The following is a 24,808-nucleotide window of genomic DNA, read 5'->3' on the forward strand; positions in this document are numbered from 1 at the left end:
GATCGCTTGCACAGTGCTCCTTGGGATGTTTAAAGCTTGGGAAATCTTTTTGTATCCAAATCCGACTTTAAACTTCTCCACAACAGTATTACGGACCTGCCTGGTGTGTTCCTTGGTCTTCATGATGCTCTCTGCGCTTTCAACAGAACCCTGAGACTATCACAGAGCAGGTGCATTTATACAGAGACTTGATTACACACAGGTGGATTCTATTTATCACCATCAGTCATTTAGGACAACATTGGATCATTCAGAGATCCTCGCTGAACTTCTGGAGTGAGTTTGCTGCACTGAAAGTAAAGGGGCCGAATAATTTTGCACGCACCACTTTTCAGTTTATTTGCTAAAAAAGTTTAAAATATCCAATAGATTTCGTTCCACTTCACAATTGTGTCCCACTTGTTGGTGATTTTAAAAAAAAAATTAAAATTTTATCTTTGTTTGAAGCCTGAAATGTGGCAAAAGGTTGAAAAGTTCAAGGGGGCCGAAATACTTTCGCAAGGCACTGTATGTGTGTGTGTGTATATATATATATATATATATATATATATATATATATATATATATATATATATAATGTGAGAGAGAGATATACAAACATAATTTGTTTATTAACAATGTGAAAAAAAATTCAGAAAAATCTGAGCTAAATATTTATTGAAAAACATCTAAACCCAAAATGATAGTAAAAAAAAGATTAAGAAATATTCTTAAATTTTATTTTATTATCATTTTGGGTTTAGAAGGTTTTTCAATGAATAATTTGCTCAGATTTCTTAAACTCTTTTCCTGTCGCATCCTGGCAGCATACACTCTGGGTTGTGACTCCACCTCCACAACCTGATAGGACCACATAACTATAAGATGATGCTACGGCCCCCACCCCAGCATTCTCTTATTTTTCCTCACCTGTTGGGACCGCACGGATCAGCAACCCCTTACTGCTTCGCCCCAGCCAGGTTCTAGCCCCTCCTGGGTGGAAGTCCTTGCCAGTACAGCCTCTAAACAACGCTAAATGGAAGGAACACCACTCTGGTGATCTCAGGGGTATGTTACAAACTCTCTCTGTGTCCTTGGATAAAAGCCTTAAACAGGCTTAAACTGCCTCAGTTATCTTCAGCTATCTTCAGTTGAGTCTTAAATAGACTCTGGTGTTGCTTCCTAATTACCATGATTTGCAGCATGCTATTAAGCACTCTGGCATATAAGCCTTAAACAGGCTAAGCCAAAATGCAGGGGTCTCCATTCTATTGTTCCCTGTGTACCTGTTGTTTTTTTTTTTTTTTTCCCCATCTGTTTGGTCATTCTGCTGGGTGCTGTAGTCCTCCTAGGGACGCCACAACGTGTTCTGAGCGTCCCAGCACTTCCACGCATGCACGATAGCTCTGGGCAGTCTTTTAGTTTTGCCAGCATCTAAGATAGCGCCGGCCGCCGCATGGCGCTACTGCGCATGCGGGAGCAGGAGGCGACCTCGGCGGCCAATTTAAAAAGCTGATTGACTAAAGCTGCATTGCACTTGGTATCCAGAGCCTAGATTGCGGTAGTTTACTTTCCTGCTTGTCCTTATTCAAAATCCTCATCCACCATACTGAGGTAAGTGGCCTATAATTACTGTATCAATGTATCTTTGCTTTTACTGCTGTGTTTTTCTCTTTTCTGTTCTCTTCCATGCCAATTGTTTGTACTGTGTATCTCCATAGGCTTGCCCTTTTCTCCTTTCCATGGAGGCCACTGCCCTAGCAGATCACCGTCGGCCTAATAGGTAAGGCGGGAGGACTTTGGTAAGTAGTGAAGATTTAAAAAAGAGAGCAATCCTAACGCCTATATGGTTAGCCCTATCAGGTCCGCAAATTCACCCGAACCATGGTACAGAGAGACTTCACGCAGGTGAAGCCATTCCGGCCATGGACGGAGCCGCTCAAGCCACAGAGGGAGTCACAAGAGAAGTCGCTCCAGATCTTATTCTAGATTCAGCCGTTCCTACCATGGAAGATCTCCTGTTCGTAGACAGCAATCCCCAGTGTGACTTGATGGAAACGCATGCTGGATTTGTGGGGCTTCAGCTCTCCCTGATAAACTGGCCTGCTGTAGATGCTTTGAGGAGGCTACTAAAGAGAAAGAACATGTAGCTTCACAGATCCCTACTCCAGAGATAGAGTTGTCAACAGGAACTGCCTCACCTGTTCCTCCCAGTACATCAAGAGAGCAGGATTCCCCATCTGAAAATGAGGGGTTGGATGTGTCTGCGGGTTTCAATTTTTCTCTAATAGAACCATTTGTTAAATCTGTGAAAGAGGCGATTGGCTGGGAAGAACCACCGGAAGTGCAACCGAAATGTAAGAAATACTTCCCGAATCTCAAAAGGGACTTAGAGGCTTTTCCATTCATTGAGGAATTGGACAATTTAATCAAGGAAGAGTGGCAAGCTCCTGAGAAGAAATCAAGCCTAAATAATAGGCTTCCCAAATTATATCCCCTGAAGGGGCCTAAAGTGAGCGCTCTCGTCTCTCCTCCCATTGTAGACGCATCTCTCATGCGACTTGCCAGGCATGTAACATTGCCAATTGAGGACGCTGTGACATTCTGAGATGTCCTGTATAGAAGGATGAACACGGATATGAAAAGGGCCTATCTAGCGGCAGGAGGCACTTGCAGACCAGCAGTGGCACTGGCAGCTGTAGGCAGGGCCATCTCCAGCTGGTCGGCGAATACTGAGAAGTTGGTCTCAGAAGGCTCGGATCAGGAGAGCATTGTGAAGGTGCTACAGGAGCTAAGTCTCGCAGAGGACTTTGTGGTAGAGGCATCGGTGGATGCGAGTAAGTCGGCATCAAGGGCCATGCTGGCTTCTGTAATGGCCAGACAGGCATTTTGGCTAAAACCCTGGTCGGCGGATCCTGTCTCTAAATCCAATTGGTGCCGCATTCCATATGACGACGTGAATCTCTTCGGTGCAAAGCTGGATTCTGCAATTTCGAAGGTGACTGGTGGAAAATCGGGACTGATACCATCAGACAGGAAACCGAAGCAGCAGAGACCTCCTCCCTTTAGGCGTAATCTGCCAGACAGATACAGGAATGCAAAAGCTTATAGGCCGGGGAAAGAATACAGGAGGCACTGGAAGAACCCCCAAACTTCTTTTATGAAGTTCCAGAAACCCAAGACGTTCGTTCCTGGTGACCAAAAATCTTTTTGAAGGTACGCCCATCCAGCCAACAGTAGTGGGGGCAAAGCTTTCAAGATTCAAGCTGGCTTGGGCGGAAGCAATAAAGGACCCATGGACAGTGGCCACTTTCCGTTTTGGGCACAGGTGGTCTTTCAGAGGACGTCCCCCAGGGGATCATTTTTGTCCAACCAGACTTCTTCCATCAGGGGAAAAACAGTTTCTACTGACCAGTTACGTTCAAGAGCTTCTTCAAAAGAAAGCAATAAGAGAAGTACCCACTTCACAGAGGGGACAGGGATTCTACTCCCCATTGTTTCTGGTCAAGAAGAAATCAGGGGACCTTCGCCCAGTTTTAGATTTAAAAAACCTTAATCGCTCTATTCAAGTGGAGACATTCAAAATGGAGAGTTTACAATCGATCCTCCAAGCCATAAACCTGGGAGATTGGATGCTCTCCATAGACCTTCAGGACGCCTATCTTCATGTTCCGATCCATGTCGCCTTCCAGAAGTTCCTTCGCTTCTCTGTGAATCAGGGCCATTTCCAGTTTCAATGTCTCCCGTTCGGGATCTCTACCTCCCCCAGAACCTTCACGAAGGTACTGCAACCAGTGATAGCGTCCTTAAGGGAGAGAAGATTGAGAGTCCGTCACTATCTGGGCGACATTCTTCTCCTTTCAAGCAGCCAGGAGTCCCTTATCCAACGTTGGGAGATCCTAGTTGCCACTTTACAAGGACTGGGCTGGTTGATAAACTGGAAAAAAAGCAATGCTCATCCTACCCAGAGGATGATCTTCCTGGGTGCAGAGTTGGAAACTCGGACAAACACGGAACTACTGGTGGAAAAGATTTCCCTACTGATTCAGAAGGTGGGAAGAGCAATCTCAGCAACATCCCTGCTGGCCAGAGCATGTCTCAGTCTTCTAGGCACGCTGTCTGCAACCATTCCTATGGTCCAGTGGGCCCAATGGAACACGAGACACCTTCAGACTTCTTTTCTGCGTCAATGGGACTGCTCGTCCATGACCCAACCGATCTACATCTCGGGGGAGGTCAAACAATCCTTACAGTGGTGGACTCGTTCCTGCAATCTGACCAGATGCAAGCATATAGTTCCCCTTCCTCAGGAATCTGTAACCTAGGATGCAAGCATGGAAGGATGGGTGTTTCACTACCAACATCATGCAGCCCAGGGCTGCTGGCCATTCAGGATCCAGGATGCAGTTTCAAATGTGCTGGAGATGAAAGCAGCCTTTCAGGCCCTCCTGGCCTTCAGTACTTACCTGAGGGGGAAACGAGTCCTTCTGAAAATGGACAAAAAAGTGGCCATCGACTATATCAACAGGCAGGGGGGCACCAGAAGCTCCTTCCTGATGCGGGAAGTTCGCCCTGTGATGGAGTGGGCTCAATTGAACTTACTGGATCTGAGAGCAGCCTAGTCCCCAAGCGTTAATGCTCATAACTCAAACCTGGGGCTCACCGGACATAGATCTAGCAGCGACTCCAGCAAACGCAAAATGTCAGAGGTTTCTATCAAGAACCTCCTTCCCTTCAGCGGAGGGAATAGATTGTCTTCAACATCCCTGGTACTTCAACCTCGGCTACATCTTCCCTCCGACTCCCCTCATAGCGAGGTTTCTCCTGAGGCTGGAGACTGAGAGGACTAGGTATCTAGAACAAGGCTGTTCTCGGAAGGTATTGGAGACATTACTTCAGGCTAGAAAGCCGACTACCAACATACCGAAGGATCTGGGAGAAATTTACCACCTTTTCCCAAAAACAAGGTTGGGACATATCTTCTCTGGCAACCCTGAAAATCCTGTATTTCCTGCAGTCAGGTCTAGAGGAAGGGCTTCGATCCAGTACCCTGAAGGTCCAGGTATCAGCCTTATCTGCTTTGACTGGGGTAAAATGGGCTCACGACCCCCTGCTCATCCAGTTTCAGAAAGCCTGCCTTAAATTAAGGCCACCTAGAAAACCTTCATTCCTGGCATGAGATCTTTCTGTTGTCCTGGAAATCCTGTCCAAAGAACCATTTTCTCTGCTCGACAACATCTCCCTTTGGGACCTGACGCTAAAAGTTTCTTTCCTGATTGCTATTACTTCAGCAAAACGAGTCTCGGAGATGCAAGCCTTGATGGCCAAGGAGCCTTACCTGGTCGTCTACCTGGACAGGATAGTGTTAAAACCGCCAGATCGTTTTATACCGAAGGTATCCTCATCATTCAATTTTAATCAGGAGATTAATCTTCCAGCCCTTATCACAGATCAGGGTGAGCCTCATCCTCTGGATGTCAGGGGCAACATCTTGAAGTATCTCTCAGTAACCGAGTCATTCAGGAGATCGGAGAACCTCTTGATTCTTCCATAGGGCCCTAGGAAAGGTCAGGCAGCATTGGCTCGTACCATCGCTTCATGGCTGGTTAAAACAATCAAGAAGGCTTATTTACTGAGTAAATTACAGATTCCGGAGGGCTTAAAGGCGCATTCCACCAGGACAGTGGCAACTTCTTGGGCAGCCTATTGTAGGGTCTCGGCAGAGACGATCTGTAAAGCGGCCACCTGGTCTTCCAGAAACACCTTCATATCACATTATAGGGTGGATTCTGCACGGCTTTCAACAGTAGATTTGGGAAGGGCCGTTATTCAGGCCAGCTCTTCTGTTCCTTGTTAATAAATTTATTTTTTGCACTCCCACCCAGTCTGCGAGTTATTCCCCAGAGTGTATGCTGCCATGATGCGACAGGAAAACTGAAAATTGTATACTTACCTTTCCGTAATTTTCCTTTCCTGTCGCATCTTCATGGCAGCATACAATGTCTCACCCGTTTGTGGTGAATTATATATACGGAGAATGCTGGGGTGGGGGCCGTATCATCATCTTATAGTTATGTGGTCCTATCAGGTTGTGGAGGCGGAGTCGCAACCCAGAGTGTATGCTGCCATGATGCGACAGGAAAACTGAAAATTGTATACTTACCTTTCCGTAATTTTCCTTTCCTGTCGCATCTTCATGGCAGCATACAATGTCTCACCCGTTTGTGGTGAATTATATATACGGAGAATGCTGGGGTGGGGGCCGTATCATCATCTTATAGTTATGTGGTCCTATCAGGTTGTGGAGGCGGAGTCGCAACCCAGAGTGTATGCTGCCATGAAGATGCGACAGGAAAGGAAAATTATGAAAGGTAAGTATACAATTTTCAGTTTTCTTAATTTTCAAAAAATATTCTTAAAGTATCATTATTTTTGTTATTTAAAAAATAAATAAAAATAATTATAACAAAAATAATGATACTTTAAGAATATTTTTTTTAAAATGAATAAACTATTTTAAGAAAGAAATCTGAGCAAATTATTAATTGAAAAACCTCTAAACCTAAAATGATAATAAAATAAAACTTAAAGCGGGGTTCCACCCTAAAGTGGAACTTCCGCTCATTGGAACCCTCCCCCCCTCCGGTGATACATTTGGCACCTTTCAGGGGGGAGGGGGGTGCAGATACCTGTCTAAGACAGGTATTTGCACCCACTTCCGGACATAGACTCCCATGGGAGTCTATGACGTTTACTGTCTGCTGGGACACACACGGGTCCCAGAGACAGCGCGGACCATTCCTAGTGCGCTGCGCAACTCGCACATGCGCAATTGGGAACCGGGAAGTGAAGCCGCAATGCTTCACTTAGAATGGCGGCGGCAGCAGCAGCCGAGACCCGAGCGATCGATCAGTCTCGGCTGCCGACATCGCTGGACCCTGGGACAGGCGAGTGTCTATTTATTAAAAGTCAGCAGCTGTAGTATTTATAGCTGCTGGCTTTTAATATTTTTTTTGTAGGTGGAATCCCTCTTTAAGAATATTTCTTAGTCTTTTTTTATTATTATTATTTTTATTTTATTTATTTATTTCCAACTTTCTTTTATTGAATGAAGAGGAAAAAGATAATACAGATACAGCAATAAAAGGTGTATGTGGTACAATTACAGGATTGAACAAACCAAGTGCAGGGTAATAGTCTATTCCGAGGTTCGTATAACCTTGAGGATGGTATATTATGTTAGTGGTGTATGTATGAGCCTTGTTTTTTAGTGGTCATATATAAGGGGGGGGGTCTATTTAGTAGCCCAAGAGCGTGTGGTAGAAAGATTGTTACCACTATTGAAAATGTTATTTATGGTGTTTGGTTTATGAAAGTAGTCTATCGGTTGTGATGTGGGGTGCTATGGTATATTATTTTATTATTATTATCATTTTGGGTTTAGATGTTTTTCATTTAATAATTTGCTCAGATTTCTTTCTTAACATTTTTTTTTAATCATTTTTAAAAAATATTCTTAAATTTTCATTATTTTTGTTATAATTATCATTTTTAAATTATTATTTTTTTAAAAACTTAATCTAATCACAATCGCAACAATAATACAAGTTTTAAGAATAATTTTTTTAAATGTATAAAAATATTGGTAGGGGTATGTATTAAAGAATATCTAAACCCGAAATAATAAAAATAATTTGAGTTTAACTATTCTTTAATAAATACCCTAACTCAGATTTAATTTCTATCTCTTTTTTTTTTTTTAAAGATATTCTTAAAACTTTTGATTATTATAATAATGTATTAGTAATATCTCTATAAAAATTTGTTTTTTTTAATCAAATGTTTAATGAACACCTGTTGATCCTGCCAGTGTTGTCTCTCTCGGAAACTTCCCTTTAACAGGGCGACCACCAGCTTCCAGTGCTGCAGGAGTGCGGTCAGCTGTGTTTTCATCCAATCCACTGCAGTCAATGACTCCTGTTGGTCGTCTGACCGTTTAGCAGCTGAGACTCGGACTTTTGAATATTTTTTTTTTTCTAGACTGCTATTGAGGATCACACAATTATTATGGCGACTCATAACCTGCCTACTGTCCATTGATAAAACTACGCTCTTTCTTTCCAGTTAAAATAGAGCCAGACATGTGCCCGGTTGAGGAGATCAGCGACACTGATGATTGTATAGAGGAGACCTCCTCCTTTCAGGACTCGACAAATGGGTAAGAGGAAAGACTCAGACTAAGGCTCAAGTGCTGCATTTATGAACCTTTTTGACATGGAGGAACCCTTTGGTGCTCAATGAAGAGGTGCCCAGTTACATTTGTTTTCAGTGGGAGAAGGATTCTCTTATGTTGGTGGTCAGCTGGAAAACAAACATCTTCTATTGTTGTACAAGTGGGAAGAGGGTCCTAATATCTGTGGTAAGTGGAGGAAGAACCCCCTTACATTGGTGATGAGTGCTAAAGGGACCCTCTTACATTAGTGGTCAGTGAGAATATGATAATCTTGCATTGGTGGTCATTGTGAAAGGACCCTTTTACATTGGTGGTGAGTGGGAGAAGAACACTCTTACATTGGTGGTCATTGGGGAAAGGACCCTTTACATTTATGGTAAGTGAGGGAAAGGATGCCCTTATGTTGGTGGTCAGTGGGGGAAGGACACACTTATATTGTTGGTCAGTGGGAGAAGGCCCTTCTTGCATTGGTGGTCAGTGGGAAAAGAACCCTCTTATATTGGTGGGGATCCTCCTAAATTGGTGGCCAGTGAAATGAGGGCTCTTTTACATTGGTGGTCAGTGAAGGGAGGACCCTCTTACATTTGTCGTCTGTGAAGGGAGGACTCTTAAATTGATAGTCAGTGAATGGAGGACCCTCTTCTATTGATTGTCAGTGATTGAAGGACCCTCTTATATTTGTAGTCAATGATTGGAGGACCCTCTTAAATTGGGAGTCAGTAAAGGGAGGACCCACTTCTATTGGTCAGTTAATGGAGGACCCACTTCTATTGGTGGTTAGTTAATGGAGGACCCTCTTATATTAGTAGTCAGTGAATGGAGGATACTTTTACATTGGTGGTCATTGGGGAAAGGGCACCCTTATGTTGGTGGTCAGTGGGGGAAGGAAGCATGTATATTGGTAGTCAGAGAAGGGAGAAAATTGTTGGTCAGTGGGAGTAGAACCCTCTTATACTGGTGGCCAGTGGAGTGAGGACCCTCCTACATTGGTGGGCAGTGAAATGAGGGCCCTCTTACATTGGTGGGCAGTGAAATGAGGGCCCTCTTACATTGGTGGTCAGTGAAGGGAGGACCCTTCTACATTGATGGTTAGTGAAGGGAGGACTCTCTTACATTGATAGTCAGTGAAGGGAAGACTCTCTTAAATTGGAGGTCAGTGAATGGAGGACCCTCTAATATTGGTGGTCAGTGAATGGAGCACCCTCTTCTATTGGTGGTCAGTGAATGGAGGACCCTCTTATATTGGTGGCCAGTGAAGTGAGGACCTTCCTACACTGGTGGCCAGTGAAATCAGGGCCATCTTACATTGGTGGTCAGTGAAGGGAGGACCCTTTTACATTGGTGGTCAGTGGAGGACCCTTCTACATTGATGGTCAGTGAAGGGAGGACTCTCTTACATTGATGGTCAGTGAAGGGTGGACCCTCTTACATTGGTGGTCAGTGAAGGGAGGACCCTTTTACATTGATGGTCAGTGGAGGGAGGACTCTTACATTGATGGTCAGTGAAGGGTGGACCCTCTTACATTGATGGTCAGTGAAGGGTGGACCCTTTTACATTGGTGGTCAGTGAAGGGAGGACCCTTTTACATTGGTGGTCAGTGGAGGGAGGACTCTTACATTGATGGTCAGTGAAGGGAGGACTCTCTTACATTGCTGGTCATTGGGAAAAGGACCCTTTTATGTTGGTGGTCAGTGAATGGGGGGACCCTCTTCTATTGGTAGTCAGTGAAGGGAGGACCCTCTTCTATTGGTAGTCAGTGAAGGGAGTGCCCTCTTCTATTGGTAGTCAGTGAATGGAGGACCCTCTTCTATTGCTGGTCAGTGAATGGAGGACCCTCTTCTATTGCTGGTCAGTGAATGGAGGACCCTCTTCTATTGCTGGTCAGTGAATGGAGGACCCTCTTCTATTGCTGGTCAGTGAATGGAGGACCCTCTTCTATTGCTGGTCAGTGAATGGAGGACCCTCTTCTATTGCTGGTCAGTGAATGGAGGACCCTCTTCTATTGCTGGTCAGTGAATGGAGGACCCTCTTCTATTGCTGGTCAGTGAATGGAGGACCCTCTTCTATTGCTGGTCAGTGAATGGAGGACCCTCTTCTATTGCTGGTCAGTGAATGGAGGACCCTCTTCTATTGCTGGTCAGTGAATGGAGGACCCTCTTCTATTGCTGGTCAGTGAATGGAGGACCTTCTTATATTGGCGGTCAGTGAATGGATAACCCTTTTATATTGGTAGTCAGTGAATGGAGAACCCTCTTCTATTAATGGTCAGTGGAAAAAGAACCCTTTTACAAACATTAATCAGGACCAATATGTTCAATATTTTCAGCATACTTGGCGGTTTCCTTGGCACACTTGTGAGTTTTATAACTTCCAAATCATGTTAGATTTCTACCTACTTTTACTATTTTTTTTATTGTAAAATTTAAAGGATACATACAATTATACTCCTAAGAAATAAATATGCTCTTACCTGTTCCTCTATCCTATCCTATCCTATACAAACATTCTGACCTGGTACATCAGCTTCTTCTGTGTTCTGAGATATCATAATGTATGATTAGGAAGAGGTGTGGGGAGCCAGACCGCTGTTTTTGATCAGTAAGGGCTGGAGCTTTGGATATGGAAGGATATGCATTCTAGTAGATAGCTCTCCAAAGGGTGATGGCCATCGGAAGGCCCATATCTCACGTAGACTAGTGTATGGTTAAAAAAAAAAAAAAAAAAAAAAGCAATACAAATCTTTGTGTATAGTCCAGAAACTAGATTTTATTGAGTGTAACGTTCAATTAAACACAGCGCATTAGGGACTAGTGAAGGAAGACCTCGCTGAGCCCCCGAAATGTGCTGGATTTATTGAACGTTACTCCCATTTGTGTATAGTCCAAAAATGAAATAAGGCTAATGTTCAATTAAAGCCAATGCTTTAGGAACTCTTGAAAGTAGACCTCTTTGAGCCCTGAAACGTTGGATTTATTGAACATTACACTCAATAAAATCTAATATTTGGTAGACACGGGCGCCGTCAATAAATTTGTTTCGTTCCGGTTCATATTAGAATTAATTCGTACTTCGTATTTCGTGTCCAAAATTTAATTTCAATTCATACGAAATACGAATTGTTGTTAGGTTCGTTAACTTGTACGAATGTTCTTTACGATGAATTTAAAGGAAAAAATATATACCTCAATATGACAATATGTCCAAATTTCGTTACTACAGAAATAACATGTGACTTGGTTGACCAATCAGAGGGTTTCTTCTGCTGCTGAGGCCTACAGGGCAGGCCCGATCATGTGACTTCCCTTTGTGGGTTAGTTAGTGTAGTGGAGCAGATCACACGATTATTTGTCTGTGCATCTGAGCGAATATCTTTGCAATCCTTAGTTTTTCATTGTTCATTTTAGTTTATACCTGTTGTAGTTTGCGAGTGTACCATCTGTTAGTGTTTAGTTTCTGGTTTTATTTGTTTTTTGGTTGGTTTTGAGAGATCATTCTTGTTTCATTTAGTTAATATTTTGTTATTTTCTGTTGGTATAATATTTTTTTTGTACATTTGGTGATTTTGGTGTTAGTTTGTTGCAATCAAAATCATATTTTTTTTTGTCTAAATTTTTCTAACTTTTAAAGGAAAAATAAGCAGCAAACAAGGCCAAAAAAGCAGTCAGAGTGCTGCTGGGAGAGGGAGAGCTATGAGCTGTGTACATGAGCAGCAGGTGGGATGTTCTGTCTCTGTGCCCTCTGAGCTCAGCTCACCTCCCATAAAACGGAGGCGAATGGGAGTGAAGACTGCTGGTGGTAAAGAGCCTGGCAAACAGCAGACATTTGCACGTTGCCAGCTGTTCCAGGATTTACCTCCTAGAACCAGCAGCACAATTCATAGCAAAAGTGGCACTACCACCTCTGCTACTGCTGCTGTTAGCATGCTGCCCATTGGTACCTTTTATGGAAGAGGGCAGGCCAAAGGGGTTCCCAGTGCATATACATTTGTGCAGCCAAAGCTGCAGATCCTGGTCATGCAGCAGGAAACGTGTCAGGAGGCCGAGGCTCATGATGATGTCACCACCACCATTGCTGCCAATGCCATCACCATCAGCACTAGAGGGAGCTTGGCAGTGGTCAGCAAGGAGACAGAGTTTACTGCTTCTAATGATCACTGTTCCCCTGGCAACGTGAAAGAGGTGGAAGTAGGCTTTCCTGACATTGTTGTAGACAAATTTAATTTCCAGCCCTCTACCCATGTTGGCACCACCGACAGCCCAGAAAGTATTTCCCCTCAGTCCCCACTACTTTTATCTCCTGAAAAGACCCCTGCCCAAGTGCTTTCTAAGCTTCCAGCATCAGAATGGGCCAATGCAACCATTAGACCTCAATCCATCACAGAATCCAAAATACCTGGGATGTTCAGGTCTCTTCCTCCTGCTCCTGCTGAACCTCAGAAAGAGAGTGTGACCACTGCAGTGGAAGGGATTCCATCAGGCAGTGTCCGAGGTGGTGGCTGCCGTTCCAGCATTTGGCAGCATTTTAAAAGAATTGGTGTCGGTCAGAAGGCCAAATGCAATCACTGTGGCAGGGAGGTCAGCGGGGGCCGAGACATAGGGCATCTCAGTAATAGTGGCATGAACCAGCACATTCGTGTGCACCACCATGCAGTGCTGTTAGGGGAGAAAAGTATTATGGCCACTCCTCCAAACACCAAAAGGGGAACCAATAGTGGCACCGCCACAGCCACCATGAGTGCCAGCACCACCAGCCAGTATAAGGCAAAGAATGCTGTTACCATCCCGCATCCAATCCATACCAGCCAGGCCACCCTGGAAGATTTTGGTGGCTTTCAGAGTAAGGGTATGTCTCGGGCGCAGGTGCATAAAATAACACGCCTGATTGGCCAGCTCATTGCAGTTGGAGGAGCACCTTTCAACATGGTGGAAGGTGAGCACTTCAAGCAATTGATGCAGGCTGTTGCACCACAGTACCGTGTGCCATCACGTAAGACCTTCAGCCAAACTGTGGTGCCAGCCTTATACAGGTCTTGTGTCGGGTGCTCAAGGAGGAGATTGGAAGGGCAGGTGGACAGGCAGTGCACCTGACCACTGACCTGTGGAGTGCGTGTAGTGCCCAGCATGCCTTCCTGTCCCTGATGGCACATTGGTGGCAGGCCAAGGTGTCCCATGATGTAGTTCAAACATCTGGATCCTCGTCAGCAGTTGACAAACATGGGCACCGTTCCTTCCTCCTGCACGCTGAGGTGCTTGATGAAAAGCACACAGCGCGAAACATCCTGCAAGCCCTGCAGAAAATGTTGTTGCAGTGGTTTGGACAGGCAGAAAGCAACTACCGTATTGGCTATGTTGTCACTGATGGAGGCAGCAACATGGTCAAGGCTGTAAGGGATGGCAGCTTTGTGGGTGTGCGCTGCTCAGCCCACCTTCTCCACCAGGTAGTAACTGACAGTTTTCGGTTGGTGGAGACCATTTCTGGCGGCGATGGAAGGCTGTCCAAAGTGGTGGACTCTTGTCGGAAGATGGCTGTCCACTTCCATCAGAGTGTGAGGGACAGCCACCTCCTCAGGGTGGAACAGAGGAAGGCAGGCCTTCCAGAACACTGCCTAAAACAGGATGTGGGGACTAGGTGGAATTCAACCCTAGCAATGCTGGAACGCATCCTTGAGCAGCAGAAGGCTCTCCATGCCATGGCCTGTGATCATAACATTGGCATAGAGAGACCTTTAGGCAGGGAGGACTGGGCCATAATTGGGAAGATTGTGGCAGTCCTCAAACCTTTCCTCTTTGTCACAGAACACCTAAGCTGCGAGGATGCCAGCATTGGTCATGTGCTCCCACTCTTCAACCTCCTTCAGAACAAATAGGAGTGGTTCAAGTTGGCTGAGGAACCTTTGCCTGGTGGTGGCCCTCAACCTGATGTGTTGGCTCTGCTAAACACATTTCTGATGGAGTTGGGCAGGCGCACACAGGAGTTGACCGCCTCTTGCCCAGAACTGATGCTGGCTGCCATGTGTGACCCTCGCATCAAGGGCAAAATGGCTGTGCAGTGTAGTGCTCTGACAACATGGCGGGACAGACTAATCAACAGGGTGCGTCAGAGGGAAAGGCAGATGGTAAGGCTTGGAGAAGAGGGAGAGGAGGAAAAAGATATTGAAGACCCCCCCTCTCCCATGCATCATCTAGTGAAGTGAGCAGAGCTCCTGCCAGCGGAGCATCTTCTGTCTTGGCTGAGGCACTTGACACCCTAATGGGAACCTCAAGCATAGTGCACCCCAAGAATCCCATATCAGCAAAGGAGGTTGTCATGTCCTATTTGTCAGCCCCACCAGTGCACCCCACCACAGATCCAATGTTTTTTTGGCAGGAGAAGAGCGAGGAGTGGCCTGCCCTCGCAGATATTGCCAAGGAGCTACTGTCCTGCCCTCAGACAAGTGTCCAGAGTGAGCGGGTGTTTTCTGTGATGGGAAACATCCTGTCACCCCAAAGATACCAGTTGTCCCCTCAGCTAATGGAGCAGTTAGCATTTTTGAAAATCTATTTGCCAAAGCTGGGGTACCCCTCCCTCACTCTGAACATTCCTTGAACTGACTGTCTGCAGCAGAGATGGCCATTTGGTCTTAGTAGTTGGTCCCTGTCCCTCCACACAATCCCTCCCCTCGCTTCTCATCTACCCCTATTTGCTTGTGACATCATCTGGGATGGACGAGAAGAGAGGAGGTGCCACCAGGGAGGAGCGGAGAGAGAACTTATTACACACGCTTCCTGCGCTACTCTGCATGCTGGCTGGTAAACGCTGTGCCCTGATGTTCCCCAATGGGCCCTGATGTTCCCCAATGTGTCACAATGTACTCCAATATGCCCTGATGTGCCCCAATATGCCCTGATGTGCCCTGATGTTCCCCAATGTGTCCCAATGTGCTCCAATATGCCCCAATGTGCCCCCATCATTCTTCTCATTTACACATATGACTGCTAGAACAGATAAAAAGACATTTAGGGAAATTGATCAAAATCGGAGTGAACAGAATCTGGAGCAGTTGCCCATGGCAACCTATTGGCTTCTCTTCCGTTCGTTCCATTAAGATTTGAAAATGAAAGCACTGCTGGTCCACTTTTCGCCTGCTCCAGTTTCGATTGATCACCCCACACTGTTTGGGGTCACCGGGGATGTGCGGAGAGCACATGCTTGGTAACACCAAACAATTTCCAGTGACCCCACACATCCCCGGTGACCCCATACAGTGCGGGGGATCAAAACTGGAGCAGCTGTGCATGGCAGCCATGTGCTCATTATGAGGGGCTCCCACCATCCCTGTGCTGACTTCCTCCTGGGGCTGTACCCCTGCTGTGCTCAGTATGTCAGCACATCACAGCACAGGAATGGTGGCAACCCCTCATAATGAGCACAGCATAGGTACAGCCCCAGGAGGAAGTCAGCATAGCACAGGGATGGTGGGAGCCCCTCATAATAAGCATAATGACTGAGTCGTCGATGCGACGACAACTGATCCGAAATTCGTAAACAAAAGTTCGTATTGCTTACAAAATTCGGACGCATGGCAATTCGTATTTCGGATCCTCCCGAACGTACAAATTTAGGGAAATTCGTACAAATTTGAGATTCGTACGGAACGAATTGCACATGTCCAATATTTGGACAAAAACTTGTCTGGTCTTTTCCTAGACTCATCAGTCTAGGTTGGATATCGGCCTTCCTATGGCACCACTCTTCGTAGAGCTGGCTAGAAGCGCCTGAAAACACGTTGGATTTATTGAACGTTACTCCCAATGAATGTAGATTCTAAACTGATATTTTAGAATGTATGATTAATAAGAGGTGTGGGGCGCCAGGCTACTTTTAAAATTATTTTTTTCCAGAAAGGGCTGGAGCCCTGGATATAGAAGCATATGCGTTCTTCAAGGCAGCTCTCCAACGAGCGATGGCTGTAGGAAGGCTCATATCTCACGTAGACTGGTGTGGGAGTGAGAAAAGCCCAGTTTGTGTATAGTCCAAAAATTAAACTGGGGTAATGTTCAGTTAAAGCCAATGTATTAGAGGAAGATCTCTATAAGCCCCAAAACTCATTGGATTTACTTAACATTACACCCAATAAAATCACGTTTTTAGAGTATACACAAACTTGCCTGGTGCTTACCTCACCAGATACCAGCCTACATGAGATATGGGCCTTCACTCTTCAACAAGCTGCCTCGAAGAATGCTCATACACAACGTATCATAATGTATGACAAATATAAGGCATAATTCCTATATACAAATCTCATGGGCAATTTAACATAATCTCTTTTGAATATCACATCCTATTTCCCTCCAGGTCACTGATACAGCACAGTGGGACAGCTTCACCAGATCTTCGGAAAAGGAGAGTTCACCAGTGTGACTTCGAAGGGTGCAATAAAGTATATACTAAGAGTTCTCATTTAAAGGCCCACCGGAGGATACACACAGGTATCTCATTTCACAGTGCTAAAGGAGGGTTCATAGTGCATATTAGCTTGGCTAGTGACAGTATAATAAACACAGGTGTGGCTCCCAATGTCCAGTGCTACCTGTAGTTATCAGGCATGGTTGGCATCTCGTAAGGATTGCAAAGGATCCTGTTTTTATGCAAGGTTTTGTCCCCACTTGTCACGTACCTGATAGGAGACTCAAAATACATGATTAGCCTTTGTTGTATCTCCAGCCCAATCCCCACTGAAGATGGAACATATGGTACAGAGTAACACGATTGTCGGCAGGTGTTGATAGCAGAACTACATATAATGACCCAATATTTTTGTCTAATGTTTATGTTGATATAAAAAAATTCCAGCTCCCCAAAATAATGCACCAAAACACACAAAAAGGAATGGGTTCTTATGGGAATGGGTTGCACTTTCCATGGTACTAAAATGAGGAATCCAAAGTAATTTTCACATTTAGGGTACATTAATGGGGTCTCCTAAAATCCCACCTAAGCACCAAGTTATACTTGCCTTTACAGCTCTCCCCTGCCATTCCTTTGCCCATCACATACACTGCAAAATACCTAGTTTTGGCTGATGTCACCACCCCATCCATTATGTGACTGTTCATTGAGAGAAGGTGACATGCTCCTCCATACCTGGAAGTACATGGTATTTTGGAGCAACAGGGGAGCGATGTGTAGGTGAGCACTGTATATCATGGACTTAAAAAAAAAAACAAAAAAAAATTGTCACTTTGCTCCAAATGGACATGCCGTGGGGTCTATTTAATGCTGGAAAAAAAAGGTCTTAGGACATTTAATGATCCTTCTTTTTTGTTGCAGGAGAAAAACCCTATAAATGCACATGGGAAGGCTGCACATGGAAATTCGCCAGATCCGACGAGCTCACCCGCCATTTTCGGAAACACACTGGTATCAAGCCCTTTATGTGCTCGGACTGTGACCGAACATTCTCCCGTTCAGATCACCTGGCACTGCATCGCAGAAGGCACATCATGATGTGACAAAGTTTCCCAGACGCGTGGCAACATGGACATATTGAAGGAGACTTTTCACTTGATTCTTTTTTTGACTGACGGATGTGATAGCGTCTCACTTTATTATCCTTTCACCATTTGTCTAGTTTCATTTTTTCATCCCGTTCTCTCTGGTTTTGTGGTTTCAACACCTCCCTGGTTTTTAGTGTTGTTTTCAAATAACTTTATTCTGCTATATTTATCTTGACTGCTAAGAAGCCATCAAAAGCCATCAAAGCAAATTATAATAGATCTCCTTACTCAAACATGACATCTAAACCCAAGATCAAAAATATAATATAGTGCAGCTTACCAATCCTTAGATGTGATGACTGCATTCGATTTTTTTCAAGCTAAGGACTTTTTCAGCAACTAAAGAAAATATCTGTTGATCATGCCAAAACTACAGTGTTCTTGTCACCTTCTGTGAGCAGAAATGAAAGCACAAACCTTCTAAACCAGCCATTTTCAACCAGAGTTCCACTGAACCCTTGGCTTCCTCCAGAAGTTGCTAGAGGTTTCCTAAACTGTGGCTAATTGGCCTCCCGTTTGATGGTGTTTATATAGTTCATGGGCCACCACCATTTGGCAAAGCCAGCAGCAGTACACCAATGGTGTCTTTAGATATCTGTAAGTGGGGCCTTCTGACCACCACTGTAAGAGTTGCATTCACGCTATATATCATCAATGTAAGGGCATTTTTCCCACTTGCCCCACATAATTGGTTTGAGCAGGGGTTCCCAGAGACCTAAGATGGATTCAGGGGTTGCTCTAGGGCAGGGGTCTCCACGCTTTATAAGCAAAGGGCCTGATTACTGTCCTTCAGACCTTAGGAGGTCTATTGCCAGTGAGAGTAGAAAATGAAATGCCCCAGCATTAGTGGGAGTAGACAGGGTTGAGAAAGGCTGTTTAAACTTTCCTCTGTCCACTACCAATTCCCCCGCTCCTCTTGTGGTGGAGATGAAGAGAAGAAGATATGTTTGTATTCCAAGAAAGCAGCCCAAGGTGACAACCATGCCTCCCTCCATAGATACAGTAGAGTGAGTGAGCATAGCCACTCAGGGACAGAGGGGGTGTGTTACTGCGAGAAACACCAGGTAAAATAAAGGCAGAAAAAGCTAGAACCAATGCAGCCAGCATATCTAAAAACAGGTAGGCTGCAATAGATCACTAGTTTGTTTTTGGGTTTGGATGCTCCTTAGGTTTGTAAGGGAAAGGCCACAGCTGAAATGGTGCACATCATTTTCAACATAACAGAGATTGCCTAACCTGGGCCAGTAGTATTTATACTGTGAACACAACAGCAACACGACCTAGCCGAAATGCCTGTCTTGCCATGAGAGACAGATGGGCATCAGACTACTCCATATCCTTTTTGAGGGCTTACATCAGTAGAGAAACCCATGGTGCTTTGACATTGGCATGGTTTTCTGTACTGATGTATGCCCTCAAGTAGGATATGGAGTAGTATGATGCCTATCTGGCCCTCATGGTAAGGACAGGCATTTTGGCAAGATCACATCGCTGTTGAGTAGAGAAACCCATGGCAACCTCAAACCACCAATAAAGCTGTGATAATCATCATCTGGTGAATGGCTGATGGGTGGGTAACTCTTCAGACAGATGGCAAACTTTTAAGGCCAGTGATTAACTTCAGCAGAATACTAAATAGAGTCCATACTCAACCCCAAAATTAATTATCAAAATAGCCCACCTGGCCTGCACCAGATATAATCTTGAGTCCTAGGTGCATCCCTTTAAGGTGCCAAGCGTCTATTAGTGAAGATTCCTTTTCACTAAAGCTCAAGGGGCCTTCATGACATTTTGTTTCTAATTTTTGTCTGTATGATCTAACGTCTGTAGTTATCACTCACACGAGCACAAAAAAGCACAGTATTGAAGAGTCCTTTCCTATTCTACCAGCATCTTGGTTTCTTCCACACCTCCAAAAGTGCCACTTTCTTCGGCCTTAGGATATTCTAAAGGGAAGGAAACAGGACGATGAGTGTTTCTAGTTCCATGGCTATGTCCATTTTGGTGGATGTTTACCTATCTTGACAGTTCTCCAAGGGAATTCTCACCGGAGAGTAGGTACACCTGTGGTGGACATGTTGCAATATATAGGTAATGCAAGTACTATATAAGAAAAAGCCACTGTTTTAGGGTCACTTTAATTAAAATTGGGTTTATCTTTTATTTAAAATGTTAATAATTTTTGGTTTCTATTTTAATTTTAAAGCGGGAGTCCGCCGGGACTCCGCGTTTTTTTTTTTTTTTTTTTTTAAAGCCAGCAGCTACAAATACTGCAGCTGCTGACTTTTAAAATAGTGACACTTACCTGTCCAGCGCGCCCGCGATGTCGGCACCCGAAGCCGATCTCTAGATCGTCTTGTCGGGTGCTGCCGCCGCCATCTTGGGTATGGGAATCAGGAAATGGAGCCTTTCGGCTTCATTTCCCGGTTCCCTACTGCGCATGCGCGAATCGCGCTGCGCAATAAGGATGGTCCCCGCTGCCTCTGGGATCTGTGTGTTTCCCAGCAGGCAGCGGGGCACTTGCGGAAAGGGGCGGGCACTTGCGGAAAGGGGCGTAATCTACGCCCCTTTCCGCAGAGAGCTATCCCGGAAGTGGGTGCAGAATACCTGTACTGTACAGGTATCTGCACCCCCCTGAAAGGTGCCAATTGTGGCGCCGGAGGGGGGGAGGGTTCCGATGAGCGGAGGTCCACTTTAGGGTGGACCTCCGCTTTAACCATGTAACCTTTATTTTGTGTGTTTTTAGTTTTCAAAATGCCAGTGTATACAGTTGTGTATATACATTTTGTAGAAATATATATATATATATATATTTACATATATATTTATTATACACATACATTATCTTGGGTGGATAGAAGGCCTGGATGGATTAAATGCACACAATCCTGGCTAGAAGGAGTTTCAACTGAACTTGTTCTGTAATATTGAGGACGTTTCACCTCTCATCTTCTGTCCTAATAAGTTTAAGAAACATACCTAAGAATTTATAACCACATGGGTAACATTTATCCAATCACCGTGGAGTGTGTCAAGGCAGATGCCGATTGTCCAAAACATTAAGGAAAGGAGTGGAAATTTGTGAATTCATCCTATCCTCTTTGTCCGGGGGTCTCCAAACTTTCCAAACAAAGGGCCAGTCCTATAGGTTTTAGGAGGAGGCAGACTGGCCAGTGGGATTAAAAAAAGCCCCAATAAATAATGCCCCATCGTTGGTTTTAGTGGGAGGAATAGTGTCCGATCATTGGTTTTAGTGGGAGGAAAAGTGCCCCATCATTGGTTTTAGTGGGAGGAATCATACCCCGTTGTTGGTATCAGTGGAAGGAATCGTGCCCCAATGTTAGTATTTAGGGAAAAACTAGTTCCCCTATAATTGGTATCTATGATGGATAGACATGTGCGATTAGTTTCGTACGAATCGAAAATTCGTATTAATTTCCGTAAATTTGTACATTCGGAAAGATCCGAAAAACGAAGTGCTATGCTTCTGAATTTTGTATGAAATACGAAATTTCGTTTACGAATTTCTGATCCAAATTCCGTAACAACGCAAGCGTGACTGGTGTTTTGTTGACCAATAAGAGGTTTTCTTCTGCTGGAAAAATTACCTTTTTTTAATATGGGAGTGGAAGACTGGTACTGGTGGTTGATGGGAGATTCAGAATCGGACAAAATAAGAATGTTTGTTAATTACGATTATTCGTTATGATGAAGTTAAAAACCCAGGAAGTCAGCACAGCACAGGGATGGTGGGAGCCCCTCGTAATGTTAAATTCATCATAACGAACGTTTGTAATTGCTATGAATAGTGCCCCATTATTAGTTTTAGTGGTAGAAATGGTCCTGCATTTTTGGTATTTCGGAGAACAACAGTGCTCCATCATTGGTGTTTGTAGGGGAAACAGTGCTCCCTTATTGGTGTCTGTAGGAGGCATGGTACCCCATCATTGGTGTCAGTGGATGGCATGGTGCCTCAAGGGCTGGATAAAGGCATGCAAAGGGCCACATCTTGCTCGCAGGCCTCAGTTTGGAGACCACTGCCTTAGTCTATTACCCATTGTGCCTGTAAAGCCTAGGATAAATTATTTTTAAATTACATAGCTGGGGCTTAAATTGCTATTAAAGATATCCATTATATTTTAAATGCATTATATGTTGTTGAAACCTGTTGTCGAAGGCTTCCACCCCTGTTTAGGGACGACTGTTCCAGTTTGATGTATTTGGCCTCTTGCAAACCAGTTGTCCTATCTGTCCAATAGGTGTACTTCACTGCCTTGAACTAATGTAACTTTTTTCTTTTCACAGGATATCTTAACCCAGAACAAAGAATGTTATATATTGACACTACCAGTCCTTGGGTGTGGTGATTGCATACATTTTACTTTTTCATGTTTGGAACATTTTCATCAAGTACAGAAAATACCTGCTATCCTGCCAGAAATGCTGTGTCCTTGTCACTTCCTGTGAGATGAACTGAAATCTCAAATGATGTTATCTTCCTTCAAAAACTACTATATTTCGTCCCTTCCATTGTACAGAAGATAGAGAAGATGTTTTTGTAGCCCACATCAGGGGAGCAACCTAGGGTGACAACTAGCAATCTAAGAAAAGAAAATCCAGGGCACTTACATCATGTCACTCTTCCTTAAGTAATTCCAAAAACACATCCAACTGATGAACGTTTCCAATGCAAAGCCTTTGGAGTTTGACTAAATAAAGAAGAGTTACATGCCATGAGTGCTTCGGATTTTCCTTTCTTGAATTGCTGTACTGGAAACTTACCAGTAGCACCCAAACCCACTGCTGGGGTCAGAAATGCGGTAATTCTTAGGGCAAACTCTTCAATATGCACCAGTCTTAGCTGGTGCATATTGAAGAGTTCACAGGGTCAAAACCGGTCTGGGTGATAACCAGTCTGGTTGTCACCCTGCGAGGTGCCACTAAAATACATGTATGCCACTCCCGATGAGTGGCATACATGTATTTTAGAGGCACCTCTCAGGGTGACAACCATGACTCCTTCCAATGATACAATGGAGTGAGTGGGCGTAGCCACCCAGGGACTGGAAGTGTGCTTTTTGCAAGACTGCCAGATGAAATTAAAGAGGAGAAAAAAAATCCCCAACACAGCCATCACATCCAAGGACTGGCAACCTGCAATATTTTACATTCTTTTGTTCTTGGGCAAGGTTCTCCAATCTTTCCAAACAAAGGTCCAGTGTACTGGCCTTCAGACTTTTTAGGGGGGGGGGGATTTTGGCCAGTGGGGGCAGAAAATGCCCCAGGTTCTACATCAGTGAGAGTAAATTATGCCTTAGGTGTGGCATAGTACCTGTGATTAGTAGTAGGAGGAATAGTGCCCATCATTTGTATTACTGAGAGGAATAGTGCTCCTTCGTTGGTGTCAGTGGGAGGAATAGTCACCCATCATTGGTATCAGTGGGAAGAATAGTCCCCCATCATTGGTATCGGTGGGAGGAATAGTGTCCCATCATTGGTATCAGTGGGAGGAATAGTGCCCCATCATTGGTATCAGTGGGAGGAATAGTGCTCCATCATTGGTGTTACTGGGAGGAATAGTGCCCCATCATTGGTGTCAGTGGGAGGAATAGTGTCCCATCATTGGTATCAGTGGGAGGAATAGTCCCCTATCATTGCTATCAGTGGGAGGAATAGTATCTCATCATTGGTATCAGTGGGCGGAATAGTGTCCCATCATTGGTGTCAGTGGAAGGAATAGTGCTCCATCATTGGTGTTACTGGGAGTAATAGTGCCACATTGTTGATGTCAGTTGGGGGAATTATTCCCTACTTTTGGTGTTTGTGGATGGAATAGTGCCCCATCTTTGGTGTCAGTGGGAGGAATAGTACCTCATCATTAGTGTCATTGGGAGGAATGGTGCCCCATCATTGATGTCAGTGGATGGAATAGTGTCCCATCATTGATATTAGTGGGAGTAATAGTGCCACATTGTTGATGTCAATTGAGGGAATTATTCCCCAGCGTGGGTGTTAGTGTTAGGAATAGTGCCCCAAGGGCTGGATAAAGGCATGCAAAGGGCCACAGTTTGGAGACCACTGCCCTTGGGTATAGATACACTTTAAGGTGTTGAAAGAGTCCTGACTTAGAGTTCCACCTCCTATGTTGGCCTATGCATTGTTTGAGCTGTTGTTTTATCTCCCCTATGTAAAGATCTTTCCATTCCTCATTACACTATACCACGTTACGTTAAATATGTTGACTAACTACTACTAGCTATACCATGACCTGATGAATGGAGAACCTTCAAAGATGCCCATGATTTACATAAATGAAGACAATGGAAGTATTAAGTGTGAACCTCTGAGCTGCTCCACCCATGTGTGCATGTATATATGTAATTATATAGAACAGTGCTCGTGTACACATGTTTTTACCGCTTTTATTCTGCCAAAACAGAGTGAAATTTAAAGGCTGCCACATACCTGTCCTCTGAAAAAAAAACAGCAGACCAATTATGTGCAAAAGAGGATTTGAATCAAGTCCATTCCTTTTCACCCTGCCATTCTCTTCTATTCCTCTGTATGTCTATTCTCAAGAACTTTTTTTTGGGGGAAGAGCCTTGAGAAGTCTATTTAACAAAAAAAAAAAAGAGACAATATTGCGGAACACTTTGCTGTGACGTCGCTCTGCCATCGTTGTAATGGAGGGAATCGTTCTAATTAAATAATTGTTATTGAAGAGTCAATGACGAGGCTTTTGTCATTGTCTGAAAACGTATTTTATAGATTAAACAAGGACGTGAACCTGAGAACCGAGAGTGTATTTTTGTGCTTTGATATATCATGCCGAGGGTAACATTGAATCTACACCTTCTTTCACCAATGGTTCCACAGAACATCATTTGCATTGATCCCTGCCTCAAAGGAGCTTACACTCCCTTCTACTGTCCAACACGTACACACACAGTAGGGTTAGTTTGTGTGGAAACCAGTTACCTTAACAGAATATTTTTGGTTTACGTTAAAAGACAATGGTGCTTGGAGAAAATCCATGCCAACACGTAGAAGTGACAT

General features: G+C 44.3%; 1 protein-coding gene across 2 annotated transcripts in view; it reads left to right on the forward strand.

The window, feature by feature from the left end:
• LOC143948172 (Krueppel-like factor 8) overlaps positions 1–24,546 on the forward strand; it is a 44,077-nt gene extending 19,531 nt beyond the window's left edge. For both annotated transcript variants that reach the window (XM_077465171.1, XM_077465172.1), the window contains exons 4-6: positions 8,104–8,197; positions 16,551–16,684; positions 17,526–24,546. In XM_077465171.1, coding sequence (XP_077321297.1) covers positions 8,104–8,197; positions 16,551–16,684; positions 17,526–17,707 — 410 coding nt within the window. In that variant the 3' untranslated portion in view covers positions 17,708–24,546. The remainder of the gene's footprint in view (positions 1–8,103; positions 8,198–16,550; positions 16,685–17,525) is intronic.
• The last annotated feature ends 262 nt before the right edge of the window (positions 24,547–24,808 follow it).

This window comes from Lithobates pipiens, unplaced genomic scaffold (genome assembly GCF_037356315.1).
Source record: "Lithobates pipiens isolate NorthernLeopardFrog02 unplaced genomic scaffold, aLitPip1_a1.2 Scaffold_1, whole genome shotgun sequence".
NCBI classification, from domain to species: Eukaryota; Metazoa; Chordata; class Amphibia; order Anura; family Ranidae; genus Lithobates; species Lithobates pipiens.